Consider the following 23,640-nt stretch of genomic DNA (forward strand, 5'->3'; position numbering starts at 1 on the left):
GGACTACCCTTGTCTGTTGGTATGAAGACAATCCTTAGGTTATAGTTAGGGGCAACTTTGTAAAGTGCTGGTTATAGGTTCTCCTCCGAGATCCATGACTTCCCTGGCTCTTGCCGAGTGGGATTCTAATATCGTCTTTTTCATTAATTTCCTTGTTTTATATATTTTTTATGGGGAGCATACTTCATGATGTACATGTGGAGGTTGTAGGACTTATGGGCCTCTGTTCTCTCCTCCCCTTGTGTGGAACCCAGGGTTTGAGAGTGGAAAGTGCCTCTACCCACAATCCTTAGTACCCTCTTTGAAGCCTTTTTGAACTGGATCCCCCAACAGGAATGGCCAGTGAGTGGCTCACCACAGACTCCACAGAGAACATCTTCCAGTTAACTCGCCAACATGACGAACACAAAAGGAAAGAGGAGAGGCACTCGGTCTATGTTCTCCAGGCCTTTTAGGAAACATGGAGTTGTTCCTTTGGCCACACACATGCGAATCTACAAGAAGGTGATATTGTAGACATCAAGGGAACAGGCACTGTTCAGAAAGGAATACTCCATAAGTGTGACCACGGAAAAACCGGAAGAGTCTACAATGTCACGCAGCATGCTGTGGGCATCATTGTAAATAAACAAGTTAAGGGCAAGATTCTGGCGAAGAGGATCGATGTGCGGATTGAGCACATCAAGCACTCGAAGAGCAGAGACAGCTTCCTGAAGCGGGTGAAGGAGAACAATCAGAAGAAAAGGAGCCAAGGAGAAGGGCACCTGGGTTCAGCTGAAGTGCCAGCCTGTGCCACCCAGAGAAGCGCACTTTGTGAGGACTAACGGAAAAGAGCCTGAGCTGCCGGAGCCCATCCCCTATGAATTCATGGCCTAATGTATAAAGAGAAATAAAGAACATGCACTACAAAAAAAAAAAAAAAAAAAGGTTTATTTATTAGATATATTTAAGTACGCTGTAGCTGCCTTCAGACACACCAGAAGAGGGCATCAGATCCCATTACAGATGATTGTGAGCCACCATGTGGTTGCTGGGAATTGAACTCAGGACCTCTGGAAGAGCAGTCAGTGCTCTAACCACTGAGCCATCTCTCCAGGCCCCAAACTCACTCCTTTTGACTTGGCAGATTTTTCCTATTTCTGCTCAGTGAAATATGAACGCTTCCCTTTTAATTTCTTAAAGTTGTACTTCGCATGTATAAGTGTTTTGCTGTGTATTCCTGTGTGTGTGTATTTGTGTATGTATTTATTATGTATGTGTATTCATGTGTGCATTTGTGTGCATTTGTGTGTGTGTTTAGGAGATATGTGCCCAGTGCTTACAGATGTCAGAAGAGGGTGTCATATCCTCTGGAACTGTGGCTATGAGTGGTTGTGGACCACCAAGTTGATTCTGGGAATTACACTGGGGTCCTCGGTAAAAAGACGTGCTCTTAACAGCTTGGCCGTCTCTCTAGCCCCATGTATAATTATTTTGAAAAGTGTGGTAAGGAGAAAAAGAAGAGATAGGAAAACGGAATTTTTTAAGGACAATTCTTTTGAAACTGTCATAGTGCTGGTGGGGCGTGTCTTCAATTCCAGCGCTTGGGAGGCAGATCTCTGAGTTCAAGGCCAGACTGGGCTACAGAGTGAGTTTCAGTATAACCAGGGCTACTCAGAGAAACTGTCTGGAAAAAAAAATAAAGAAAAAAAAGAAAACAAAGAAACTGCCATAGTCTTTTTCTTATAAAAGTAAAAATAAGTATATAAATAACCTAAAATGTTACCACAGTCCATCCAGTGTCTGTTCAGTGTGTGTGAGGCTCCTTGGGACCCTCCGGTGTTACCACAGTCCACCCAGTGTCGTTCAGTGTGTGTGAGGCTCCTTGGGACCCTCCATCCGCCTGGCAACCATTTAGAACCTTGAGTTGACAGATAAAGTCACCATGATTCAGAGAATTGATTCGCTCAAGCCCTTTCTCATGAAGTAGACATCGAATATGGCCTTAAACAAGGCGTACCAAACACAATGGCCTATGTTCCCCCTAAACTCTCCATGATCTAACCACAAAGTGAGCCGGGTGAAAGAGCTCAGCTAAGGTATGGCCTCGCCACTCTCTGAGCCTTCTCCAGGAACAGCAGCCCTTGGGTGTGAGTCTTCCATCCAATCAGGAATAAACTTTGTATGGGTCCAGCTAAAAGCCAATGACTTCAACACTCAGCCATTTATTGTCTAATTTTTATGTGCAAAACACAGCCCGTAACTTAATACCTGTCTTCAAGAAATTAAAGTCTTTGAGGGGAAACCAGATACTGAATGTCAGAGACCAGCTCAGTCAAACAACAGGGGTTCCCAGGGCCAGAGCAAGGACTGAAAGAAAAGAGAGAGAGTAAAAACTGTAACATGACTTTGGCCAGACCTGAGGCTGAAGCCTCTCAGCTGAAGCAAAGTCTTGTTTATTTCGTCCTCTTTTAAATCACTTTAATTACATGCAGAAAGATAACTTCAGTTCTGAGTCAAGAACAAGCAAGTTAACAACCAAAGATCCTGTAAACATCTTTCTAGAGGCCAGGTATAAAGGTCAGGACAAAAAGGGGGTCTCAAGAGACAAGGAGACTGCTGTGCCTATATTCCTGAAGTCTACCCTGCCCTGAGCTACATTCCTAAGGGTTCTGCCTTCAACTACAGATCAAATGTACTTCCTTCTAGGCTACATTCCTAAGGGTTCTGCCCTGAACTTCAGAAGCTTCCTTATAGCCTTCATTCCTAAGGCTTCTGCCCTGAACTTCAGATGCTTCCTTATAGCCTTCATTCCTAAGGGTTCTGCCCTGAACTTCAGATGCAAATGTACTTCCTTATAGCCTTTTCAGGGCGTAGCACTGAGGCCTGTTCCTGCCTTTGGCCTGCTGCAGAATGTCCTGGTAAAATAAGATTATCCGCCACCAACTGTCCAGAGGTGCCAAAAATGCTCCCCACAATTGAATACATTGGGTAGCAAACAGCTTAGCATCCTCCGGATTGAGAAGCATCCTGGAGGGTGTAACAAAGGTAACCGGCAGGCAACAGTGGCATCTCCCTGAGGACTTCATTTTTTAAAGTGTAAATATGTGGGGCGCACAGAAACGCTGGAGGCTTCAAGACAGGTATTCACACTGAAATTGTGGAGAAGGCAGTTTAGGAGTGGCAATAAAAGCCAGGCGAAGGGTAGAGCAGGTATCTAGGGCAGGGGAGCAACTTTTTGGATAAGATGGAAGGAAAGAGTGGGTGCAGGGAAAATTATAGATGGTACATTAGTACCAATATAAATAATTGCTCAATTTGCGGATTAGTCCCAGGGTTAATTACGCAGTGGAGGCGAAATGTTTGATCTTCCACTTTATGAATGGAGTTCTTGGCCTTGGCAAGATGTCGGAATGGATGAAATAGAAGAGGGGGGAAGGGTCTGATTTATCTAAGCCGGGCAAGCCCGGAGCGCTGGTTCACCAGGCTTTGTGGAAAGTGCAATTCTCTTTTAGATCAGGAGGCCTACAGTGGACACTAGCTTCAGAAGACTTGGAAAAAAGTGTGGCCTGAGGAACTGTGCAGTTGTTCAGCCCAGGATACACCGGAGGGCAGCAGTGAAGCAACGATCCGTAGGCCACCAGCAGGTTCGAGGCTCTGGGAGGTGGCCGGACTCCGCACAGCTGGGCGGGAGCGACGCCTCGCTGGAGAGTAGGTGACCGCGCAGACTGCGCAGCTCCCGGGGAGCGCGCGCGCTGGGGGGCGGGGCAGGCGGGGCTAGCGGGCGCGCGCTGAGCGCGGGAGGGGTGGCGCCAGGAGCCGGGGGCGGGGCCGAGCGCGCGGGCCCTGGCACGCACGCGCAGACGGGCCGCGGGCCCCAGAGGCAGAGAGGAGGGGGAGCGTGAAATAGGGGGGGGCTGTGGAGCGTATTTCCGCTCTGGCGGACAAATAATCCTGGCCAAAGGAGAGGCACGACTGTCCAGCCCTTTAACCGCGTGGGGGTGCCGGGGGAGAAAAGGGGGGTCGGGGAGGGGGAATCCTGCTCCTTTAATTCCCTCCCCTCTTCCTCCGCCCCGAGTCCGCGAGGACGCAGCGCTGCGCGGGGCCTTGGAACACTCGGCACGAGCTGCCCCCGCCCCTCCCCCTCCCGCCCACGCGGAGCCGGCCCGCGCGCGCGCCCCGTGCACCCCCGCGCCTGCGCGCTGCCCCGGCCCTGCCCGAGTGTGGGGGGCGTCGCTGGCCCCGGGGGGGTGGGGGACCAGGGGGGAAAAATCAGCACGCGGAACCGGGCCAGGTGAGAGGCGCGTGCACCCAGGGTCGTGAGTCTGGGTGGGGGGGCGTGCCACGGCGACCTGCGCGTGGGAGGGGGGCGTGCACGACCTGTCCGGGTGGTGGGAGAACGTTAAAAGGGGGACTCACAGCAGCGCGGCCCAGGCTAGAGCGAGGCGGGTGAGGAGAGCCTGCAACCAGGGGCCACCCCAGAGTTGCACTGCTCTGGGTTTTTTTTTTCCCCCACCCACCCCTTTATCCATTCTCCCATGGGCGCGCGGGCCGCGAGACTGGGGGGTGTGGACGCCGCTGCCCCGCCCCCGGGAACCACGCCTCCCTCTTCGGAGGGACCGCGCCTCCTCGGAATTGGGGAAACTGAGGGAGGCGCGCCAAGACCAGGGAGGTAGGGATGAGGGGTCTGGAGCCTTGGCCTCCGACAGCCAGAGACCTTTGTCTCTGACCGGTTTCCTTCCCACCCAGGGCAGTCCACTCCCGCCACAATGGCCTCTGGGGTGGAAGTCCTGCGCTTCCAGCTGCCTGGCCACGAGGCCGCAACGTTGCGGAACATGAACCAGCTCCGTGCAGAGGAGCGGTTCTGCGATGTGACCATCGTGGCCGACAGCCTCAAATTCCGTGGCCACAAGGTCATCCTGGCCGCCTGTTCACCGTTCCTCCGGGACCAGTTCTTGCTGAACCCCAGTTCTGAGCTGCAGGTCTCGCTGATGCACAGCGCAAGAATTGTGGCGGACTTGCTCCTCTCCTGCTACACGGGCGCCCTGGAGTTCGCAGTCAGGGACATCGTGAACTACCTGACAGCAGCCTCCTACCTGCAAATGGAGCATGTGGTGGAGAAATGCAGGAATGCCCTCAGCCAATTCATTGAGCCCAAAATAGGCCTTAAAGAAGATGGGGTCAGCGAGGCTAGCCTCATGAGCAGTGTCAGTGCTACCAAGTCCCTCCTCCCTCCAGCCAGGACCCCAAAGCCAGCTCCAAAACCCCCACCGCCACCTCCTCTACCCCCTCCGCTCCTGAGACCGGTGAAGCTGGAGTTTCCGCTGGACGAGGACCTAGAGCTGAAGGCAGAAGAGGAGGACGAGGATGAGGATGAGGATGTTTCTGACATCTGCATTGTCAAGGTGGAGTCTGCCCTCGAAGTGGCACACCGGCTCAAGTCCCCTGGAGGCCTAGCAGGGGGTCTGGGTATCGGGGCCTCTGTGGGCAGCCACCTGGGAGAGCTGGCCCAGAGTAGCGTGGCCCCCAACACTGTCACCCCACCGCAAGGTGTGGTGAAGGCCTGCTACAGCCTGTCAGAGGACGCCGAAGGGGAAGGCCTGTTGTTGATCCCAGGAGGCCGGGCCAGTGTGGGGGCCACCTCGGGCCTGGTGGAAGCAGCAGCGGTGGCCATGGCTGCCCGGGGGGCGGGGGGCAGTCTGGGGGCAGGGGGCAGCCGGGGACCTCTGCCTGGGGGCTTCTCAAGTGGAAACCCCTTAAAGAACATAAAATGCACCAAATGCCCGGAAGTGTTCCAGGGTGTGGAGAAGCTGGTCTTCCACATGCGTGCACAACACTTCATTTTTATGTGCCCGCGCTGCGGCAAGCAGTTCAACCACAGCAGCAACCTCAACCGCCACATGAACGTCCACCGTGGCGTTAAGTCACATTCATGTGGCATCTGCGGCAAGTGCTTTACCCAGAAGTCCACGCTGCACGATCACCTCAACCTGCACTCAGGAGCCCGGCCTTACCGATGCTCCTACTGTAACGTGCGCTTTGCCCACAAGCCCGCCATTAGGCGGCACCTCAAGGAGCAGCATGGCAAAACCACAGCTGAGAACGTGCTGGAAGCCGGTGTGGCCGAGATCAATGTCCTCATCCGCTGAAGGGCTGAGGGGGTGGGGGGTTCCTGGGCCCGGCAGAACTGGGGAGGGGCGGGGTTCTGGGGCAGGCATACATTTGGAGGGAGGAAGATTGAAGAGAGACCTTGCCTCAAAGAGCAACAGAAAAAGATGGAGCTGGAGACAGGGTTGACAAGGCTGAGGGAATATGGGGTCCCAAAGAAAGATTTTTTTTTTGAAGAGGCGCATAAATGATGTGGAGGGGCGGGGGGAGAAAAATGAAAGTTTTGGAGAACAGCTCTTTCCTGGGGTGGGGGTGGGAGTTGTAGGGGGAATTACCAGGATGCAGCTTACTTGCTCCTGGTTAGAATAGATCACGGGGAGAAGGGAGAGGAGGGTGACCCAAGTATGAAGTCCCAGAAAAAGAAGGGGAGGCAATTCTTGCATGCCGGGGAAATGGGACAGTAGATACAAAACTCACCGGGAGTGAAAGAAAATGGTATGTGCCAGGTAAGAGAACAGGGTGGGCCACCTGGGTAGGTAATGAGACATTGGGGTACAGTAGCGAGAGCAGTGAGTAGCGGAGGGGTGGGGGGCAGGGCACTTAGGAGAAAGGACACAAGGGGGCTGTTGAGGGAGGGAGAGGAGTAGAGACTTATACAGTATTTTTTAAGAAAACGTATTTTTTAGGCTTTTTTCTGGAGTTTGGGATTTTAGTTTTTCTTTGTTTTCCACAAAAATAAACAAAAAAACCAAAAACTTTTTTTTCTTTATATTCTGGCAACTGCATGTGTGTGACTACCTACGTAGGTTCTCCCAGCCCTTACAACTGCAGTCCCAAGCCAAAAGGAGTCCGGCCTCAAGCAGAGATTAGGAACACGCCCTAAACACCTAGGCAGAAAACTTATCAGACCAGTGATTGGGCAGCCCTCTTGCTGGCATGGTCCTTGTGGGGTTTGGTAGCTGTGTAAGGCATGGTCCACAGGTGGCCAGCGAACCCACAGAAATGGCAAGCAGGCATCTGCTGAATATTATTGTTCGAGTTTTAAGGAAAGTTGAACTATCAGGTAAACTTAACATTCGGATACCTAGGAGACTACAATTCCCAGAAAGTCTGAAAACGTTTTTAAATCCAAAGAGAACTACAGTTCCCATAAGACTCCGAATTGGCCTCGGGCTCAGTATCATAAGTACCTGTCTCTTACTGTGTGTGCGACCATACCGGCATTTACAAACTTTGACCAGGACTTAATGCCTGGAGAGGGATGGTGCTCTCGATCCTGTTCAGGGCTGTATACTTGCAGTGTCTACCATTCACACTTAAGCTGTCAGCTGGACCATGACCCCCCGCCCCATGGAAAAGTGGGCAAAAATAGTTACAATCAATAGACTGTAGTCGCTCGCCCTTGAGGCCTCCGCTGCATTCTGTTGGCATTTCTAGTGCAACAGAAGACATATCCCCCCAGATTTCCAAAAGCACACTGACCCAGAAGTAAAGGCGTCTTCCGTGAGTCTCTGTCGCCCCTTCTTGTGCACTAAAGTCTGAAACTAAGACCCAACCTTCTATCTGGCGGCTGAGAACTAGCAAGATTCACGCGGCAGCTGCAGAGGCTCAGGCTACACGTGTTACCAAAACCGGGCGGGGACAGGGAAGCCACAGCCCAGTCGGGCCTCACCCGTGGCTCCCGGCGGAGCCGAGGCTAGGAGCGAACGCCCTCTCCCCTACAGCCCCACTTCTGGACCTCCAGGGCCACTTTGGGGGGCAAAAAATGGCCCAAAGGCCCGCAGCGGCTCCTTTAAGGCGTCTTCTCGCCCTCCCTCCTTGTCCACGTGACCCGGGGCGGCCGCGCGCCGGCTCGGCCCCCCGCGCAAGCGGCGATGGCGGCGGCGGCGGGAGCTGCTGCGGCGGCGGCCGCCGAGGTGCGGAAGGGGAGGGGGAGAGGCGGGTGCATGCCCGCGCGCGCGCCCGGGGGAAGCGCGCACTCGTGCAATGCTCCGGGGGTGCAACGGGGCCGGGGGGCCCGAGCCGAACTTGCAGCAAACCAGGGGGCCAACACCGGGGGCGGATGAGGGGACCAGGGGGTGGGAGGTGGGGGGAGTGGGCGCCGAGTCGCACGTGCCGCCGCCCGCTGCCCCTGCGTGGGCGGTGGGCACCGCGACCCCGGGAGCACGCGCGAGGGGCGCGAGGGGCCGTCCGCCGGGCTGGGGTGCAGCGGGCGTTGCAGGGGTTGGTGGCCGGGGTCCCCGCGGCCTGGGGGACAAAGGGGGAGCGGCGCGTGCAGCCGGGAGGAGGGGGCGGGGCCGGGGCGCGGAGGCCCCGCCCCCTCCCCCTCCTCTGCTCCCGGCCCCAGAGATGCGGGGTCTGCCGAGAGGGAGGGGGCTGATGCGGGCCCGGGGGCGGGGGCGTGCGGCCCCCACGGGCGGCCGCGGCCGCGGTCGGGGGGGCGCCCACCGAGGACGAGGTAGGCCCCGAAGCCTGCTCTCGCTGCCCAGGGCCCAGGCGTCTTGGGCCCCCCAGCTGCCTGCTGGGCTGACGGGCCCTCCGGTCCCTTGTCTCCCCTCCCAGGGGGAGGCCCCCGCTGAGATGGGGGCGCTGCTGCTGGAGAAGGAGCCCCGGGGAGCCGCCGAGAGAGGTGAGTGCGGCCGGAGCAGGCCCGACCGGACCTCCACCCTCCCCACCCCCAACATGGGATCTCGGGAGCCTTCAGCCCTGAACTTTTTCTTTTCCCCTCCCCGACAGTTCATGGCTCTTTGGGGGACACCTCTCATACTGAGGAGACCCTTCCCAAGGCCAACCCCGACCCCTTGGAGCCCGCCGGCCCCTCCTCTCCGGCCTCTGTCACTGTCACTGTCGGCGATGAGGGGGCTGACACCCCTGTCGGGGCTACACCACTCATCGGGGACGAACCCGAGAACCTGGATGGAGATGGGGGTCGAATCCTGCTGGGTGAGAGGCTGGGGAGCGCGGGAGGGGGGCTTAAAGGGCCTTCTGCATGCCTGCTTACCCTGCACCCCCCGTCTGCCTGCCTCTTTTCTAGGCCATGCCACAAAGTCATTCCCCTCTTCCCCCAGCAAGGGGGGTGCCTGTCCCAGTCGGGCCAAAATGTCAATGACAGGGGCAGGAAAGTCGCCCCCCTCGGTCCAGAGTTTGGCCATGAGGCTGTTGAGCATGCCCGGGGCCCAGGGAGCTGCAACTGCTGGGCCTGAACCCCCTCCGGCAACAACTGCCGGCCAGGAGGGGCAGCCCAAAGTACACCGGGCCCGGAAAACCATGTCCAAACCTAGCAACGGACAGGTGAGAGTGTGGAAGTTGGTTGGGGAGACTTGGGGTGTCTCAGGGTGTGGTTTGTTTTGTTTTTTTTTGTGGTGGTTTGTTTTTTTGGCTTTTTTTTTTCTTCCGGGATTTAGCCTGGGACCTCTTGTATTCAGATTTTTTTTTTTTTTTCGAATTTACCAATAGGCTACCAAGTGTCAGCTGTTGGGCTGGGCTTGTGTGAGCTGAGTAATTGTCGGCTTCCTGGAGTTTGTGTTTTTGGGGGAGGGGTGGTCAGCAGAGGAGACTGACAGATGTAGAGTTAATTACATCGTTATTGTCCTAATTACACTTACACAAATGACCAGGCAGGATCTGCCCTCCCAGTTTGTGTTTTTTTGTTTTGTTTTGTTTTGCCTTTGAGCAAGCGGTTAGGTTTTTTTGTTTGTTTGTTCTTTTTTTTCAATCCCTACTTTGAGCCCTTTTTTTTTTTTTGTTTTTGTTTTTGTTTTTTTTTTAACCAGAGAAAGTTTTTACTGGGAACCTTTCCTTGGGAAGGCCACATAATGCCAGAAGGGGGGGTGATAAGAACCCCGGAATCAAAATTAAAGGCTCACATTAAGTATGGCTTGTGTGGACTTTGGGACTTTTTTTTTTGTTGTTGTTGTTTTGAGGGATTTTATTTGGGGGGGGGATGGGGAAGGTTTTTTTGTGTATTTTGTGTGTGTGTGTGTGTGTGTGTGTGTCTATTTGTAAGTAATGGGGTCTCACTGTATAGCTCTGGGTGGCTGGCTGTGTAGACCAGTCTGGACTTGAACTCATAGAGATCCATCTTGCTTTGTCTCCTACGTCCTGGGATTGCAGGCATATATCACACACCTGCCTTTTATTTTATTTTATTTTACTTTTGTTTTGAGGCAGTCTCATGTAGCATTTACTTATTTTTCTATTTTTTCCTTCTCTCTCTCTCTCTCTTTTTTTTTTTTTGTTTTTGTTTAACTTTTGTTTTGTGCTTATGGGTGGTTAATTTGCACATACGGCTGTGTACCACCTTGTGTGTCTGGTGCCCTTCAAGGCGAGAGGGCAGTTTGAGTTTGAAGGGGCTCTGAGCAGCATGTCAGTGCTGGAAACTGATCCTGGGTCACTCTGCCCCTCCTGTTGCTCTGTTCCTGGGAAAGCCATCACCTCATGTCAGTGTGACTGTTCTCCTCTGGTACAGAGGTCATGTCTGCTCAGGCCCTTCATAAAATTATGAGGGCAGCCAGGAGGTCGAGGCCCGCTGAGCTATCAACATTTGCATATGACGTACACACATCTTTCTTGTAGATACATTATAGGTGACCAGTTAATGTCTGTGTCAGTTTAAAGACTGTCCTGTGGAGGCACAACTTTTTAAGTTTGATTGCTGGGCAGTGGTGGGCACGCCTTTAATCCCAGTACTTGGGAGGCAGAAGCAGGCAGATCTGAGTTCAAGGGCAGCCTAATGATAGTATACACTGTTCCCTGGACAGCCAAGTCTACATAGTGAGTTCCAGAGCAGCCAAGGCTACACGGGGAAACCCTGTCTTGAAAGAAAGATATTTATTGTAAGTGGACATGTTTGTGGAGTTGGTCTCGCCACCTTTTCATGGGGTCCAGGAATCGGACTCAAGCTTTAGGGTTTGCACAGCAAGCACCCCTGCCCACTGAGCCATCTTGTTGGCCCACCTTTCCCTTTTAAATTGGTTTTTGGTTTTTCATGACAGTTTTTAAGTGTTTTAGCTCTGATGGGGAGGGATGGCTGGTGGTCAGGAGCACTTAGCGTCTGTATCAGTCATTTAAAGACTGTCCTGTTTAGGCAGGCGCATCTTTTCAGAGTCCTGTATGGGACTCTGGTTCAGATCTCAGCAACACCTGGCAGCTCAGTCACCTGTAACTTCAGTTTCACGAGATCTAGCGCCACTGCCCCGCCTCCTCCCAGCTTCCTCCCAGGCTCCGCCCTGCCTTCTCCAGGCTCCGCCCAGCCTCCTCCCAGCCTCCTCCCAGTCTCCTGTGCACAGGTTGCACACCAACTCATGAAGACTGGTAAATAAGCAGCCATAATTTGACTCCACATCCAAGACCCACGGGATATCCACGGGATATCCATCTGTTGAGGGATTTTTTTTTTTTAATTTAGCCGGGAGTGGTGATGCATACCTTTAACCCCAGCATTTGGAAGGCAGAAACAGGCAGATCTCTGAAGTTTGGGGACAGCCTGATCTACAGTGACCTACCCTGTGATGTGTAACGTCCTGCCTCAAAAGAACAAAGCAGAAAACAAAAAGAGCCCCAAGGGTATAGAACAGAACTATGGGAGCCTTTCTCTCACTGTCCGAGTCTCGATGTGAACTTAGCTCACCAGGCTTGGTGCTGACACCATTAACTGCTGATCAGTCCTGATGGCTTCTAGTAGCTTCATATTTTTTTTCAAGCGTTTTTTTTTTTTTTTTTTTTTTTTTAAAGATGTACTTGTCACATATGGGAGTACACTGTTGCTATCTTCAGACACAGAAGAGGGCATCGGATCCCATTACAGATGGTTGTGAGCCACCATGTGGTTGCTGGGATTTGAACTCAGGACCTCTGGAAGAGCAGTCGGTGCTCTTACCGCTGAGCCATCTCTCCAGCCCTTCAGGTAGCATTTTTGAGGTATAGCCAGCCACAGCACACGTACCTGGGCCTCAGGCTGAGAGTGCAGACCAGTAACTTTAGTTTGGTAGCTTATTTCACTTAGCACAGTGTCCCCCCCTGTTCTGTGTCCAGGTTCCCTTTCTGTTGCTAGGTATACTGTTTGTTTTTGAGCCAGGGTCTAACTCTGTAGCCCAAGCTGGCAGGGAACTCGGATCTGCCTGTCTCCCAGCGTGCCGGGGGGAAAGATGAGCACCTAGCCTGGGTGAGTAGTATTCTGACAGAGTTGTTCCTTCGTGCTCCAGCCTCCAATCCCTGAGAAGCGGCCCCCTGAAGTCCAGCATTTCCGCATGAGTGATGATGTGCATCTGGGGAAGGTGACCTCAGGTCAGTTGCCTCCGCTTCCTCTCCGCACATACTCCAGGTGGCTTGGCATATCCTGTCCCTGTCCCTGGACTTAGACTTGAGTCCTCCTCACTCTTCTGTCTTTCCAGATGTGGCTAAAAGGAGGAAGCTGAATTCAGGCAGCCTGGTGAGCCACAGAGGAAGACCTGGCCGGGAGCGGGGGTGGGGGGGGTGTTGGTGGGTCGGACGCCAGGAGCCTCAGACTTTGTAATCTTTTTCTAGTCGGAGGACTTGGGCTCTGCTGGGGGCTCAGGAGATGTGATCCTGGAGAAGGGAGAGCCCAGGCCTCTGGAGGAGTGGGAGACAGTGGTGGGAGATGACTTCAGCCTGTACTATGACGCATACTCTGTGGATGAGCGGGTGGACTCTGACAGCAAGGTGTGCGGCGCTTCCCTGTCTGGCCTTCTTCCCTTTAAGAGAACATGCTAGTTCCCCTCCCTGTGTGGCCTGCAAGAGTTTCTTGTTTTCCTTACTGTCTCTGCTCCTCTCCTTCCATTTCCTCCCTGCCTCTTGACGGCTTGTTAGCTTCCTTTGTGTTGTCTGCTTTGTCTGCTTTTCGATAGTTTTGTTTATTGGACAGGGTCTCACGGGTAGACTGGGCTGGCCTCAAATTCCTAGAAATCTTCCTGCCTTTGCCTCTTCAGTGTTGGGATGAAAGACACGTACGCGTGCGTGCTCATCCTGGGGTTAGAAGACAGCATCTCGGGCTCTGGGGATTTTAATTTCTTTACGATATGTGGGTTTGAGCTTTCAGGCCGTTGCTCCAGTGTTTGTGGTTGAGCCTGGGGCTCGGCAAACTCACTAGTCAGATGTGCACTGCCAGGCACACTCTGCTGTGTCTGGGTACCTCGCTTCTCTCTGATCTGACGCTGGGGCAGGAGGCACTTACCCATTGGGCCATCTCCCCAGCACTCAGCCCTGCTTCTCATTTAACTGTCTGCTGTGGGAAGTTCCCACTGGTCGGCAAAGGGAACAGTGAGCCCCCGCACACAACCTCCCCCCTACACACACAACAGCAGGTCACAGGGTTGTGTTTGTGTGGAAGCAACTTCTCTGCAGTTCCAAAGAGGCCTGTGCTTTATTTTTGCCAACTTTGGGGTTAAACTCAAGGCCTCTCATGGTGGGTGAGCACTGATCTGCTGCTTGTGTAATTTGAGGCCTTGTCCCCAGAGTGGCCCAGCCTTAACTCAGTCCTTGTAGTCTGCCTGCCTCAGCCTTCCACGTGCCTGGGATTGTACTACCATGGGTTTCCGTTTTGTTTTTTTAAAGATTTATTTATTTATTTTATATGTGAGAACACTGTAGCTGTCTTCAGACACCAGAAGAGGGCATCAGATCTCATTACAGATGGTTGTGAGCCACCATGTGGTTGCTGGGAATTGAACTCTGGACCTCTGGGAGAGCAGAGTGCTCTTAACTGGTGAGCCATCTCTCCAGCCCAGTTTATTTTGCATTTTGAGACAGGGTCCCAGTATGTAGCCCTGGCTAGCCTCAAACTCAAAGAGCTCTCCCTCTAATTACTCTTTTTTGAGATAAGGTCTCTTTACATAGCCTCAGCTACCTTGGAACTTTCTTTTTCGTTTGTTTTTGTTTTTCAAGGCAGGGTTTCTCTTTGTGCAGTCCTGGCTGTCCTGGAACTCAGCTCTGTAGACCAGGCTGGCCTTGAGCCAAAAGGTCCGCCTGCCTCTGCCTCCTGAGCCTCCTGAGTGCTGGGGTTAAAGGCATGCCTTTTTTTTTTTTTTTTTTTTTTTAAGGGGAATGGGGTTTGAGACAGACTCTCACTTTGTAGCCTAGGCTGGCCTTGAACCTCTACATCACCTGCCTCTTCCTCCTCATTTGCTTGTGAACTGATTGTGCTGTTCGTAGTTAAGGTGAGATTCCCTTCAAGTGCCTTATGCTGTTAGTCTCAGGGTGAATCATGTAGCCCAGGCTTTCCTCAAACTTGGTATGTAGCCAGGGATGATCCTGAGTTTCTGGGTTGCGTTTTAGCGTAGATGAGTGGTTTTCCCTGTGCTTATTGTACCAAGTGCTTGCCTCGTGCCCTTGGGGTGCTGGGAGTTGAACGCAGGTCCTTTGCAAGAGCAGCAGTGTTTTTAACTGTCAAGCCATCTCTACAGCCTCAGCTCCTGAGCTTCTGGTCCTCCTCCCTCTATCTCCTGTGTGTCTGGACTATAGAAATGTGCCTCCATGTCTGAACTTCTTCTGTTCTTTTGTTTTTGATTTTTTTTGGGGAAGAAAACATGGAAGTAGGCACAGGTGCCTCCTTCCTAATATCTGTCATTGAAAGCTGTGTGGGGTGTCTGGTCATTTCTTTTACTGGTAAATGTTGACACACTCCAGAGGCAAAGGTGTAGGATCTAGGTGAGTTCCAGATAGTGGCCGGGACTACCTAGTGAGGCCCTGTCTCCAAACAAACAAAAAGAAAACTTTGACAATGGGCCTGTGGTGTCTGGTGATGGTGGTCTGACCCTTTGGTAGCACACCTTATTAGCTTTTCTTAGCGTGGTTTTGTTGCTGTGGGTAGTCTTGTCTGTGTTTCCTAAAACCAGCCCTTGTCACTGCTGTGTGGCATTCTGTACCTCTGTCCCTGTCCAGCCCTTTTCTTCCTCTTGCCCACATCCACCACCTGGAGCTTTCCCTGATGGGGTGGTAATGCTACGGGGCCCCAGGATTCACTGGGTCTTGCTCTTGAAGGAGAGAGATGGCTGAAGTTCACTGGTTTCCCAGCCTGATTTTTCTCTTCCAGTCTGAAGTCGAAGCTTTAGCTGAACAGTTAAGTGAAGAGGAGGAGGAGGAAGAGGAGGAAGAAGAAGAGGAGGAGGAAGAGGAAGAGGAAGAGGAGGAAGAAGAGGAGGACGAGGAGTCGGGCAATCAGTCAGACAGGGTAAGAGGAGAGACTGGCCCACCAGGAGGAGTGGGGGAGCTGATGTGAGCCGGAACAGAGCTCTTGAACCTTCCTCTTCCGCAGAGCGGCTCCAGTGGCCGGCGCAAGGCCAAGAAGAAATGGCGGAAAGACAGCCCGTGGGTGAAGCCATCTAGGAAACGGCGGAAACGAGAGCCTCCGAGAGCCAAGGAGCCGAGAGGTAAGAAGGCTCCTCTGCTTTCGGGTCCCCTCCTCCGGCCCCAGAGAGCAGTACACACTCGGATGCTCGTGCATGATCTGTGTAGACCGCATGTGCACACGCGCCCAGGCCCTGTGAGCCCCCACTCTCACTCTCTCTGTCTCTGTGTCAGGAGTGAATGGTGTGGGTTCCTCAGGGCCCAGTGAGTACATGGAGGTTCCTCTGGGGTCCCTGGAGCTGCCCAGCGAGGGGACCCTCTCCCCCAACCACGCTGGTAATTAATTGCCAACTGCCGGGACAGGGAGCCACCAGGGGGTGCCCATGGGGGTGGAGGGAAATCCTGCCAGAGCTGGGGTGTCTGTGCCAGGCTTTGGGGTTCTAGACTATGACGGGGTGGCTGGGCGGGAAGAAGGGGACCCTTCTAGTGGGCGAGGGTCAAGGCCTCCATCATCTCTGTTTCTTCCTGTCTAAGGGGTCTCCAATGACACGTCTTCGCTGGAGACAGAGCGTGGGTTTGAGGAGCTGCCCCTCTGCAGCTGCCGCATGGAGGCGCCCAAGATTGACCGCATCAGCGAGAGAGCGGGACACAAGTGTATGGCCACCGAAAGTGTGGACGGAGAGGTGGGTCTGAGTGCTGCTGGCTTGGGAGACCCAGGGTGAGCTCTGGCCTTATTCTCACGGCCCCACCTTCCTTTACCCCCAGCTGCTAGGTTGCAATGCTGCCATCCTCAAGAGGGAGACCATGCGGCCGTCTAGCCGTGTGGCGCTGATGGTACTCTGTGAGGCCCACCGAGCCCGCATGGTCAAGCACCATTGCTGCCCAGGCTGCGGCTACTTCTGCACAGCAGTGAGTGACATTGGGGTAGATGGGCGGCCTGACCAACAAGAGAGAGCTCAGGAGCTGACTGCCATCCCCTTGCCCAGGGTACCTTCCTGGAATGCCACCCCGACTTCCGTGTAGCTCATCGCTTCCATAAGGCCTGTGTATCCCAGCTCAATGGGATGGTCTTCTGTCCCCACTGTGGAGAGGATGCTTCAGAGGCCCAGGAGGTGACCATTCCTCGGGGCGATGGGGGAACACCCCCAGTTGGCACTGCAGCTCCTGCTCCACCACCCCTGGCACACGACGCCCCAGGGCGAGCAGATACCTCCCAGCCCAGGTATTGGTCTCCCCTGCCCCGCCCCCTTCCTGTCTTACCTCCCTTGCCCTCAGACCTCAGACCCTTCTTCCACAGTGCCCGAATGCGAGGGCATGGAGAGCCACGGCGCCCGCCCTGTGATCCCCTGGCCGACACCATCGATAGCTCAGGGCCTTCGCTGACTCTGCCTAATGGGGGCTGCCTCTCCGCTGTGGGTCTGCCCCCTGGGCCAGGCCGGGAAGCCCTGGAAAAAGCCTTGGTCATCCAGGAGTCAGAGAGGTGAGTTGGTGCTGTTTTCAGGGTATGACTGTGCCAGAGATGCAGGTGTTGCTGCCGGTACTTAAATCCGAGCAGCCCACCTTCTCCCCCTCCATCCCCCGGCAGGCGGAAGAAGCTGCGATTCCACCCACGGCAGCTGTACCTGTCGGTGAAGCAGGGAGAGCTGCAGAAGGTGATCCTTATGCTGCGTGAGTGTCTTTTCCCACCAGGAGGGACTAAGAGCCTTGTGTAGTAAGGGAGGTCACGTGGCCCTCGGTGATGGCAGTGGTGGTAATCCGTTGGTGGTGGGTGCTGTTCCGGTGTGTGACTCCTAAGCTTTTGCGGCATGGAGGCCGAGTGCTCCTCTAGTACTGAGGGGCCGGCACAGCATGCCTACTGGGGAATCCTGGGAAGCCTCCCTTGATGTAGGGCTGTCCCATCCTCAGCTCCCTTACCGCTTCTGTCTTCTCTGCCTGCAGTAGACAACCTGGACCCCAACTTCCAGAGTGACCAACAGAGCAAGCGCACGCCCCTGCACGCAGCTGCACAGAAGGGGTCTGTAGAGATCTGTCATGTGCTGCTGCAGGTTAGTCATTGGGACCCTTCCCCACCTCACTGTCCAGTCCCCTCCCCAGCATGCACTCTGCCTGGTGCCAGCCTTCACCCTCGTCCTCACAGGCAGGAGCCAACATCAATGCTGTAGACAAGCAACAGCGCACGCCGCTGATGGAGGCCGTGGTGAACAACCACCTGGAGGTGGCACGCTACATGGTGCAGTTGGGTGGCTGCGTCTACAGCAAGGTTCGAGGTGGAGCTGGAGGGAGGCGGGGCCGGCGGTGGGAGGAAGGAGGGATGCCTGGCACGGGGTGCCCGCTGAAGGGCTCACTGGCTTGTGTCTCCGTCAGGAAGAGGACGGCTCCACCTGTCTCCATCACGCAGCCAAAATCGGGAACTTGGAAATGGTCAGCCTGCTTCTGAGCACAGGCCAGGTGGACGTCAACGCCCAGGTCAGCAGCCCAGCTGTCCCCAGGCTTCAGTCCTCACTTCTTCCCCAGCCGCTCTGACCCCTCCCGCTGCCCTGTTGGTTCATAGAACTCAAGTCCCCCCCCCCCTTATCTGAGCGTGTCTAGCGAGCCCCGGTGAGCCCGTGTGGGCAGGTGCCTGTCTGTGGGATAGACCCCATTCTCTGGCTCCAGTTTTCTGACCAGCAAGTCTGGGCCTTCATTCCCTTCCTCCTTCCCTCCCTCAGGACAGTGGGGGCTGGACGCCCATCATCTGGGCAGCTGAGCACAAGCACATTGACGTGATCCGTATGCTGCTGACCCGGGGTGCTGATGTCACCCTTACTGACAACGTGAGGGGCACTCAAGGGGGCTCGGAGGACTTTGGCGGGGAAACGGTGGGACGCCTGTGCAAAGTGGGCTCGGTTCAAGGATTCTGTCACCTGCAACCCAGTTTCTGCCCCTTGCCTCCACAGGAGGAAAACATCTGCCTGCACTGGGCCTCCTTCACGGGTAGTGCTGCCATCGCTGAGGTCCTCCTGAATGCCCAGTGCGACCTCCATGCTGTCAACTATCACGGGGACACACCCTTGCACATAGCCGCCAGGGAGAGCTACCATGACTGTGTTCTGTAAGCCCAGCTTTCCTGATTCCCCCGGCACCCACACCCCACTGTCCAGTCTGACCCAGACTTCCTCTCCCTCTTCAGGTTGTTCCTGTCTCGTGGAGCCAACCCTGAGCTTCGGAACAAAGAAGGGGACACAGCATGGGACCTGACCCCAGAGCGCTCCGATGTGTGGTTTGCACTGCAACTCAATCGCAAACTTAGGCTCGGGGTAGGGAACCGGGCTGTCCGCACTGAGAAGATCATCTGCCGGTGAGTGCAGCCCAGACATCCGTGCCCACGGCCACGGCCCTATGTTGTTGGCCAGTCTGAGGCCCCTTCCCAGACACAGGACATCCCGAGAATTGCTAGAATCATCTTGCCAGTAGGGGAGATGGAAATAAAAGAGACTCGGCCAGTGAGACCCTCAGAGGGCAAGGGAGCCTGTGGCCAAGCCTAAGAAACTGAGTTCAGTCCCTGGACCTCCACGTTGTCCTCTGGCTTACAAACACGCAGCATGATACTCACACAATTGAGAAAAGCTGAAGGCCATACCTGTAATCTCAGCACACAGGGAGGGGCAGACAGTTGATTGTTTTGAACTTGAGGCCAACTTGGTTTGTATCTATGCTGTTCCAGGCCAGAGAGGGCCACATTATCTTTCTTTAATTAATAAACTAATAAGAAAATAAACAAATAAGGAAAAGAGAAAGAAAAGGGCATGTTTTCCAAGCTTTAGAGGTGGCTGAGGCAGGAGGATTGTGAGTTTGAGGCAGACACCAGATAGTTAAGAGTTTCCGACTGAGGTTGGGTGTCACCTCCTATTCTGAAGGCTGAGGGGACGACCTACCTTTGAGCCGTGAGTTGGAGAGCAGCGTTTGTAACAACGAGACTCAGACCTTTAAAAAGGAAAAACAAAACAAACCAAAAAACAAGCACAAGACTAGGGTGAGGTGGAGTTCAAGCCATGAACCCAGCAAAAGGAGAGAGTCGCCTCCTGTTACATCTATACTATGTATGCACACACGCGCGCACACACACACACACACACACACACACACACAGCAGTGGTTTAGACCTTTAATCCCACTGCTCTGGAGGTAGAGGCAGGCTGATCTCTGGGTTCCAGGGCTACATGGTAAGATGCTGTCTCAAGAAAGGGGGGGGGGGGTGGGAGGGCACCAGGAGTGTTGACTTTCTTTGAAGGGTTTTTGTTATTGTTTTGGTTTGGTTTGGTTTTGTAGACAGGGTCTCTCTATGTAGCCCTGGCTATCCTGGAACTCAACTCTATATACCAGGCTGAACTCGGAGTCCTGTGCCTCCGCTCCAGAGTGCTGGGTGTAAAAGAATACACCATTCTGCCCAGAAAGAGCTGTGGCCTTTAACGTTAGCACTTGGGAGGCATAGCAGACGACAGCAGGGCTACAGAATGAGACTGTCTCAAAAGAAAACAAGGGAAAAACTGGAGAGATGGCTCAGTGGTTTAAAGTACTGGCTGCTCTCGCAGAGAACCCAGGTTCAATTCCCAGCACCTACATCTCACAATCGTCTGTGACTTCAGGCCCGTGATCCAGAGGATCTATGCTTTCTTCTGACCTCTGTGGGCAGCAGGCATGCCTGTGGGACACATACATAAGAGCAGGCAAAATATTCTTACACGTAAAATGATTCAAAAAATTGTTTTTCAGGCAAGCAGATATGTAAGTCCAGAGTCCAGGGGGTGGTGACATGTATGCCTCTAATCCTTGGGAGCTGGGGGAGGAGTCATTCTTGGCTATCTCACAATTTGGGGCCAGCCAGGTATATATGATACTGTATCTCACAAAGTTGGGGCTGGAAACAGCCTGGTGGTAGGACATTTGTTGACCTAATTCACAATGTTGTTGGGCTCAGTCTGCTGTCTCACCAAGAAACAAAAATGACCAATGCAGGATTTGGAACATAATTATTTCTCAGCTGACATTGTTTTCCTTGGTGTCTTACTTTGGTTTTTCGTTGGTTTGTTTTCAAGAAAATCTGACTGCATGTGCTGGGATTAAAGGTGCCATCACCCCGGCACCTTAGACCAGGGAGTCCTCAGCTTCCCCTCAGAAATGCCCTGGCCCGACTTTAACCTTATCTGCTCCTTCCGTAGGGATGTAGCCCGAGGCTATGAGAATGTGCCCATCCCCTGTGTCAATGGTGTGGATGGGGAGCCATGCCCAGAGGACTATAAGTACATCTCTGAGAACTGTGAGACTTCCACCATGAACATCGACCGCAACATCACTCACCTGCAGGTGAGGCTCGGGCCCCACTGGGGGAGCCTCCACACCAGGGGACATGTGGACTCCCCCTCACACTGGGACCACACCAGCCACTGTCCTGAAACATGACCCCACTCTCTGATTCTTTCCCACCCAGCACTGCACGTGTGTTGATGACTGTTCCAGCTCCAACTGCCTGTGTGGCCAGCTCAGCATCCGGTGCTGGTATGACAAGGTACGTGTCCCTCACCTGGCCACCCCGCCAAGGAGCCAGGACCCTGGTCTGTTGGGGAAGAGACAGGGTGTAGCAGGAAGTCCTGGTACCCTGCCCGGAATGCAGTGGGTCTCTGCTCGGGTACATGCAAATGGATTCTGATGCCCGCCTGCACACCTCCTGGTCTCTGACCTCAGCCTGCAGACTCTGCACCTTTCTCTCCTGCTCTGGGCTGGGGTCAGAGTGGAGTTTCCTGTGGAGTCCTCTGGGTCCTGGGCAGCTGAAATGGGCCCCACAGAGAAACCACTGTCCCCTCCCTCCGCACCCCAGGACGGGCGGCTGCTCCAGGAGTTTAACAAGATCGAGCCCCCCCTGATCTTTGAGTGTAACCAGGCATGCTCCTGCTGGAGAAGCTGCAAGAACCGCGTGGTGCAGAGCGGCATCAAGTGAGGCGCGCGCCCCAGCACCCCGCCTCGCCTCCGCCTCCCCCCCCTTGGGACCTTCCCAGGTGTCCCACACTCAGTATGACTCCCTCTCCACTTCTAGGGTGCGGCTGCAGCTCTACCGGACTGCCAAGATGGGTTGGGGGGTCCGTGCCTTGCAGACCATTCCCCAGGGCACGTTCATCTGCGAGTGAGTTCACTCTGAGGCTGTGGTGTTTGAGCTCCGTGTCACCGTGCATGTGTCTATCCACCCTGAGTGTATTTCCAAACATCATGTCCTCCCTTTTGCTTGCACTCTGCCTAGATGTAGCATGTCTGTGGCAGATGGACCTAGGTTTGAGCTGTGTTCTGTTGTGTCCCCAGCCACTTTATTCAACTTCTTTCGGCCTTAATTGTCCTTATCTGTAAAGTGGAGAACAGCTTCTTCCTGTGCACTTTCTCCCCTTTGCCGTTACACTCACGGGGTCTGCTGTGGCCTTTAGAACAGAGAACCCCCTTCACCTGCTCCGAGGTTTCTTTCTCTGTTCCCTCTACTTCTCAGACACCCATGTCTATCCTTGTGCAGTTCCTCTGCCAGCCACATGGGGCATCCTCACGGCGCTGTAGCCTTGCATGGGCCATAGTTCTTGGTGCACACACCTCCTCATGTCTAAGCCTGGCAGCTTTCCACCCAGCCAGCCACCAGGGATGCTAATCCCCAGAACCCGGGCTCACGCCCTCCCCCATCATCTCCCACCATGTCTGCAGGCCTTGCAGGCTCTTTCCTCCCAGCCCTCACCCCAGTCAGAGCCTCACGCCTACTTGTCCGACTGCTGTTCCAACTGCACAGGGGGGTCCCCTAGTGGCTGGACTATGTCCTGCACACCTTCCCTGGGCGGTAGGTGGGGCCTGGAGCAAAGTTTCTGTCCAATAGGTACGTTGGAGAGCTGATCTCAGATGCTGAGGCTGATGTGAGAGAGGATGATTCTTACCTCTTCGATTTAGACAACAAGGTGGGACACAACGCCTATTTCCTCGGCCACCACAGGCTGCCTCTGGAGCCACCCGGGACATCTGGGAGTGGAGGCTGGGTAGAGGCACTGGGTGTCACTGCAGTGGAGGTGGGTATTAAGAGCACTGTGTGTACCCCACCCCCAGGATGGTGAGGTTTACTGCATTGACGCCCGTTACTATGGCAACATCAGCCGCTTCATTAACCACCTGTGTGACCCCAACATCATCCCTGTTCGGGTCTTCATGCTGCATCAAGATCTACGGTTCCCACGTATCGCCTTCTTCAGCTCCAGGGACATCCGGACGGGGGAGGAGCTGGGGTGAGAGGCCAGCCTGGGGGTCCCTTGGGGGGCTTGTTAACAGTGCAAGGCAGGTGTGGGGACATACATTCACGATCACAGCACTCAAGTGGCTGAGGCAGGAGGGTCACCAAGAGTCTGGGCTACAGAGCAAGATCCTGTGTCAAAAACAAAAGGAGAAGTCCAGCCTGCCCTGCCAGCCTTTGAGAAGAAAGGCTGAGGCAGAAGTAACCACAAATCCAAGGCCAGCCTAAGCCATATAGAGAGACCCTGTCTTAAAAACAAAAGACAAGGGGGTGGGGGCTAGGGTGATTGAATATTTGCAGAGTGCTAGGTCCTGGGCTGCATCCCACTCCCACAGAGCCTCTGGAGATTCTGGCCACAAGGTTGTGAGGCCAGAAACCTGCATTTATGACAGTCTGGGTGTGTGAGTCAACAGACCCATCTGGGGGAGAGTTGGGTGGAAGGAGGTGGACCCTCCTGGACGGATGGTTGAGAGTCTGGATCCATATCCCAGGGTTGCTCTGTTCCCTCTGCCAGGTTTGACTACGGTGATCGCTTCTGGGATATCAAAAGCAAGTATTTCACGTGCCAGTGTGGCTCTGAGAAGTGCAAGCATTCAGCTGAGGCCATCGCCCTGGAGCAGAGCCGCCTAGCCCGTCTGGACCCCCACCCAGAGCTGCTCCCAGACCTCAGCTCCCTGCCCCCCATCAACACCTGAGGACTCTTAAAATCCAGGCTGGGGCACTGCCCTTCAGACATTCCTCCATCAGAGACCCCCGTAAGGCCTGGAAGGTTGACAGCCCCTCTCCCAGAGCTGGTTTCTCACTGGGAGTGTGAGTGACGTCAGGGAGTGACGTCAGGGCTGGCCTACCCCACTGAGCCTGGTCTCAGTTTGCTGATTGAAGTTGGGCCTCTGCCAACTGATTTTCTGTGTTCTCAATAAATGCTGGGTTTGGTAATAAACTGATTGTTTCGGGCAATGAAGACT

The 23,640-nt window shown here is 54.3% G+C and overlaps 2 protein-coding genes and 1 pseudogene across 12 annotated transcripts; all 3 read left to right on the forward strand.

Annotated features, from left to right (window-relative positions):
- Nucleotides 1-396: 396 nt before the first annotated feature.
- On the forward strand, nt 397-876 carry LOC308437236 (large ribosomal subunit protein eL21-like; annotated as a pseudogene). The gene has a single exon. The product of its transcript is annotated as a large ribosomal subunit protein eL21-like (transcript).
- Nucleotides 877-4,263: 3,387 nt separating this feature from the next.
- On the forward strand, nt 4,264-6,128 carry ZBTB12 (zinc finger and BTB domain containing 12; the record flags this gene model as incomplete). Its single annotated transcript, XM_080937670.1, has 2 exons — nt 4,264-4,273; nt 4,729-6,128. Exon 2 carries the CDS (start codon nt 4,749-4,751, stop codon nt 6,126-6,128), a length of 1,380 nt encoding a protein of 459 aa, XP_080793796.1. The 5' UTR covers nt 4,264-4,273; nt 4,729-4,748.
- Nucleotides 6,129-7,877: 1,749 nt separating this feature from the next.
- EHMT2 (euchromatic histone lysine methyltransferase 2) lies at nt 7,878-23,609 on the forward strand (the record flags this gene model as incomplete). Of its 10 annotated transcripts, none has more annotated exons than XM_080938351.1 (28): nt 7,878-8,003; nt 8,650-8,716; nt 8,824-9,030; nt 9,122-9,378; nt 12,291-12,372; nt 12,480-12,517; nt 12,613-12,768; nt 15,137-15,274; nt 15,359-15,473; nt 15,625-15,726; nt 15,925-16,073; nt 16,156-16,299; nt 16,377-16,612; nt 16,688-16,870; nt 16,946-17,058; nt 17,329-17,435; nt 17,528-17,650; nt 17,755-17,856; nt 18,099-18,203; nt 18,327-18,481; nt 18,560-18,727; nt 20,589-20,733; nt 20,858-20,935; nt 21,245-21,360; nt 21,461-21,547; nt 22,271-22,349; nt 22,495-22,670; nt 23,190-23,609. In XM_080938351.1, the coding sequence occupies 28 exons, from the start codon at nt 7,962-7,964 to the stop codon at nt 23,368-23,370; spliced, it is 3,651 nt and encodes a 1,216-aa protein (XP_080794477.1). In that variant the 3' UTR covers nt 23,371-23,609. The 10 variants fall into 10 exon arrangements, with proteins under 10 accessions (XP_080794477.1, XP_080794479.1, XP_080794480.1 ...); XM_080938353.1 differs by having other exon boundaries at nt 7,880-8,003; nt 16,976-17,058; XM_080938354.1 differs by lacking the exon at nt 15,625-15,726 and having other exon boundaries at nt 7,880-8,003; nt 16,976-17,058.
- Nucleotides 23,610-23,640: the final 31 nt, after the last annotated feature.

Source organism: Micromys minutus, assembly GCF_963924665.1.
Source record: "Micromys minutus genome assembly, chromosome: 25".
Classification (NCBI taxonomy): domain Eukaryota; kingdom Metazoa; phylum Chordata; class Mammalia; order Rodentia; family Muridae; genus Micromys; species Micromys minutus.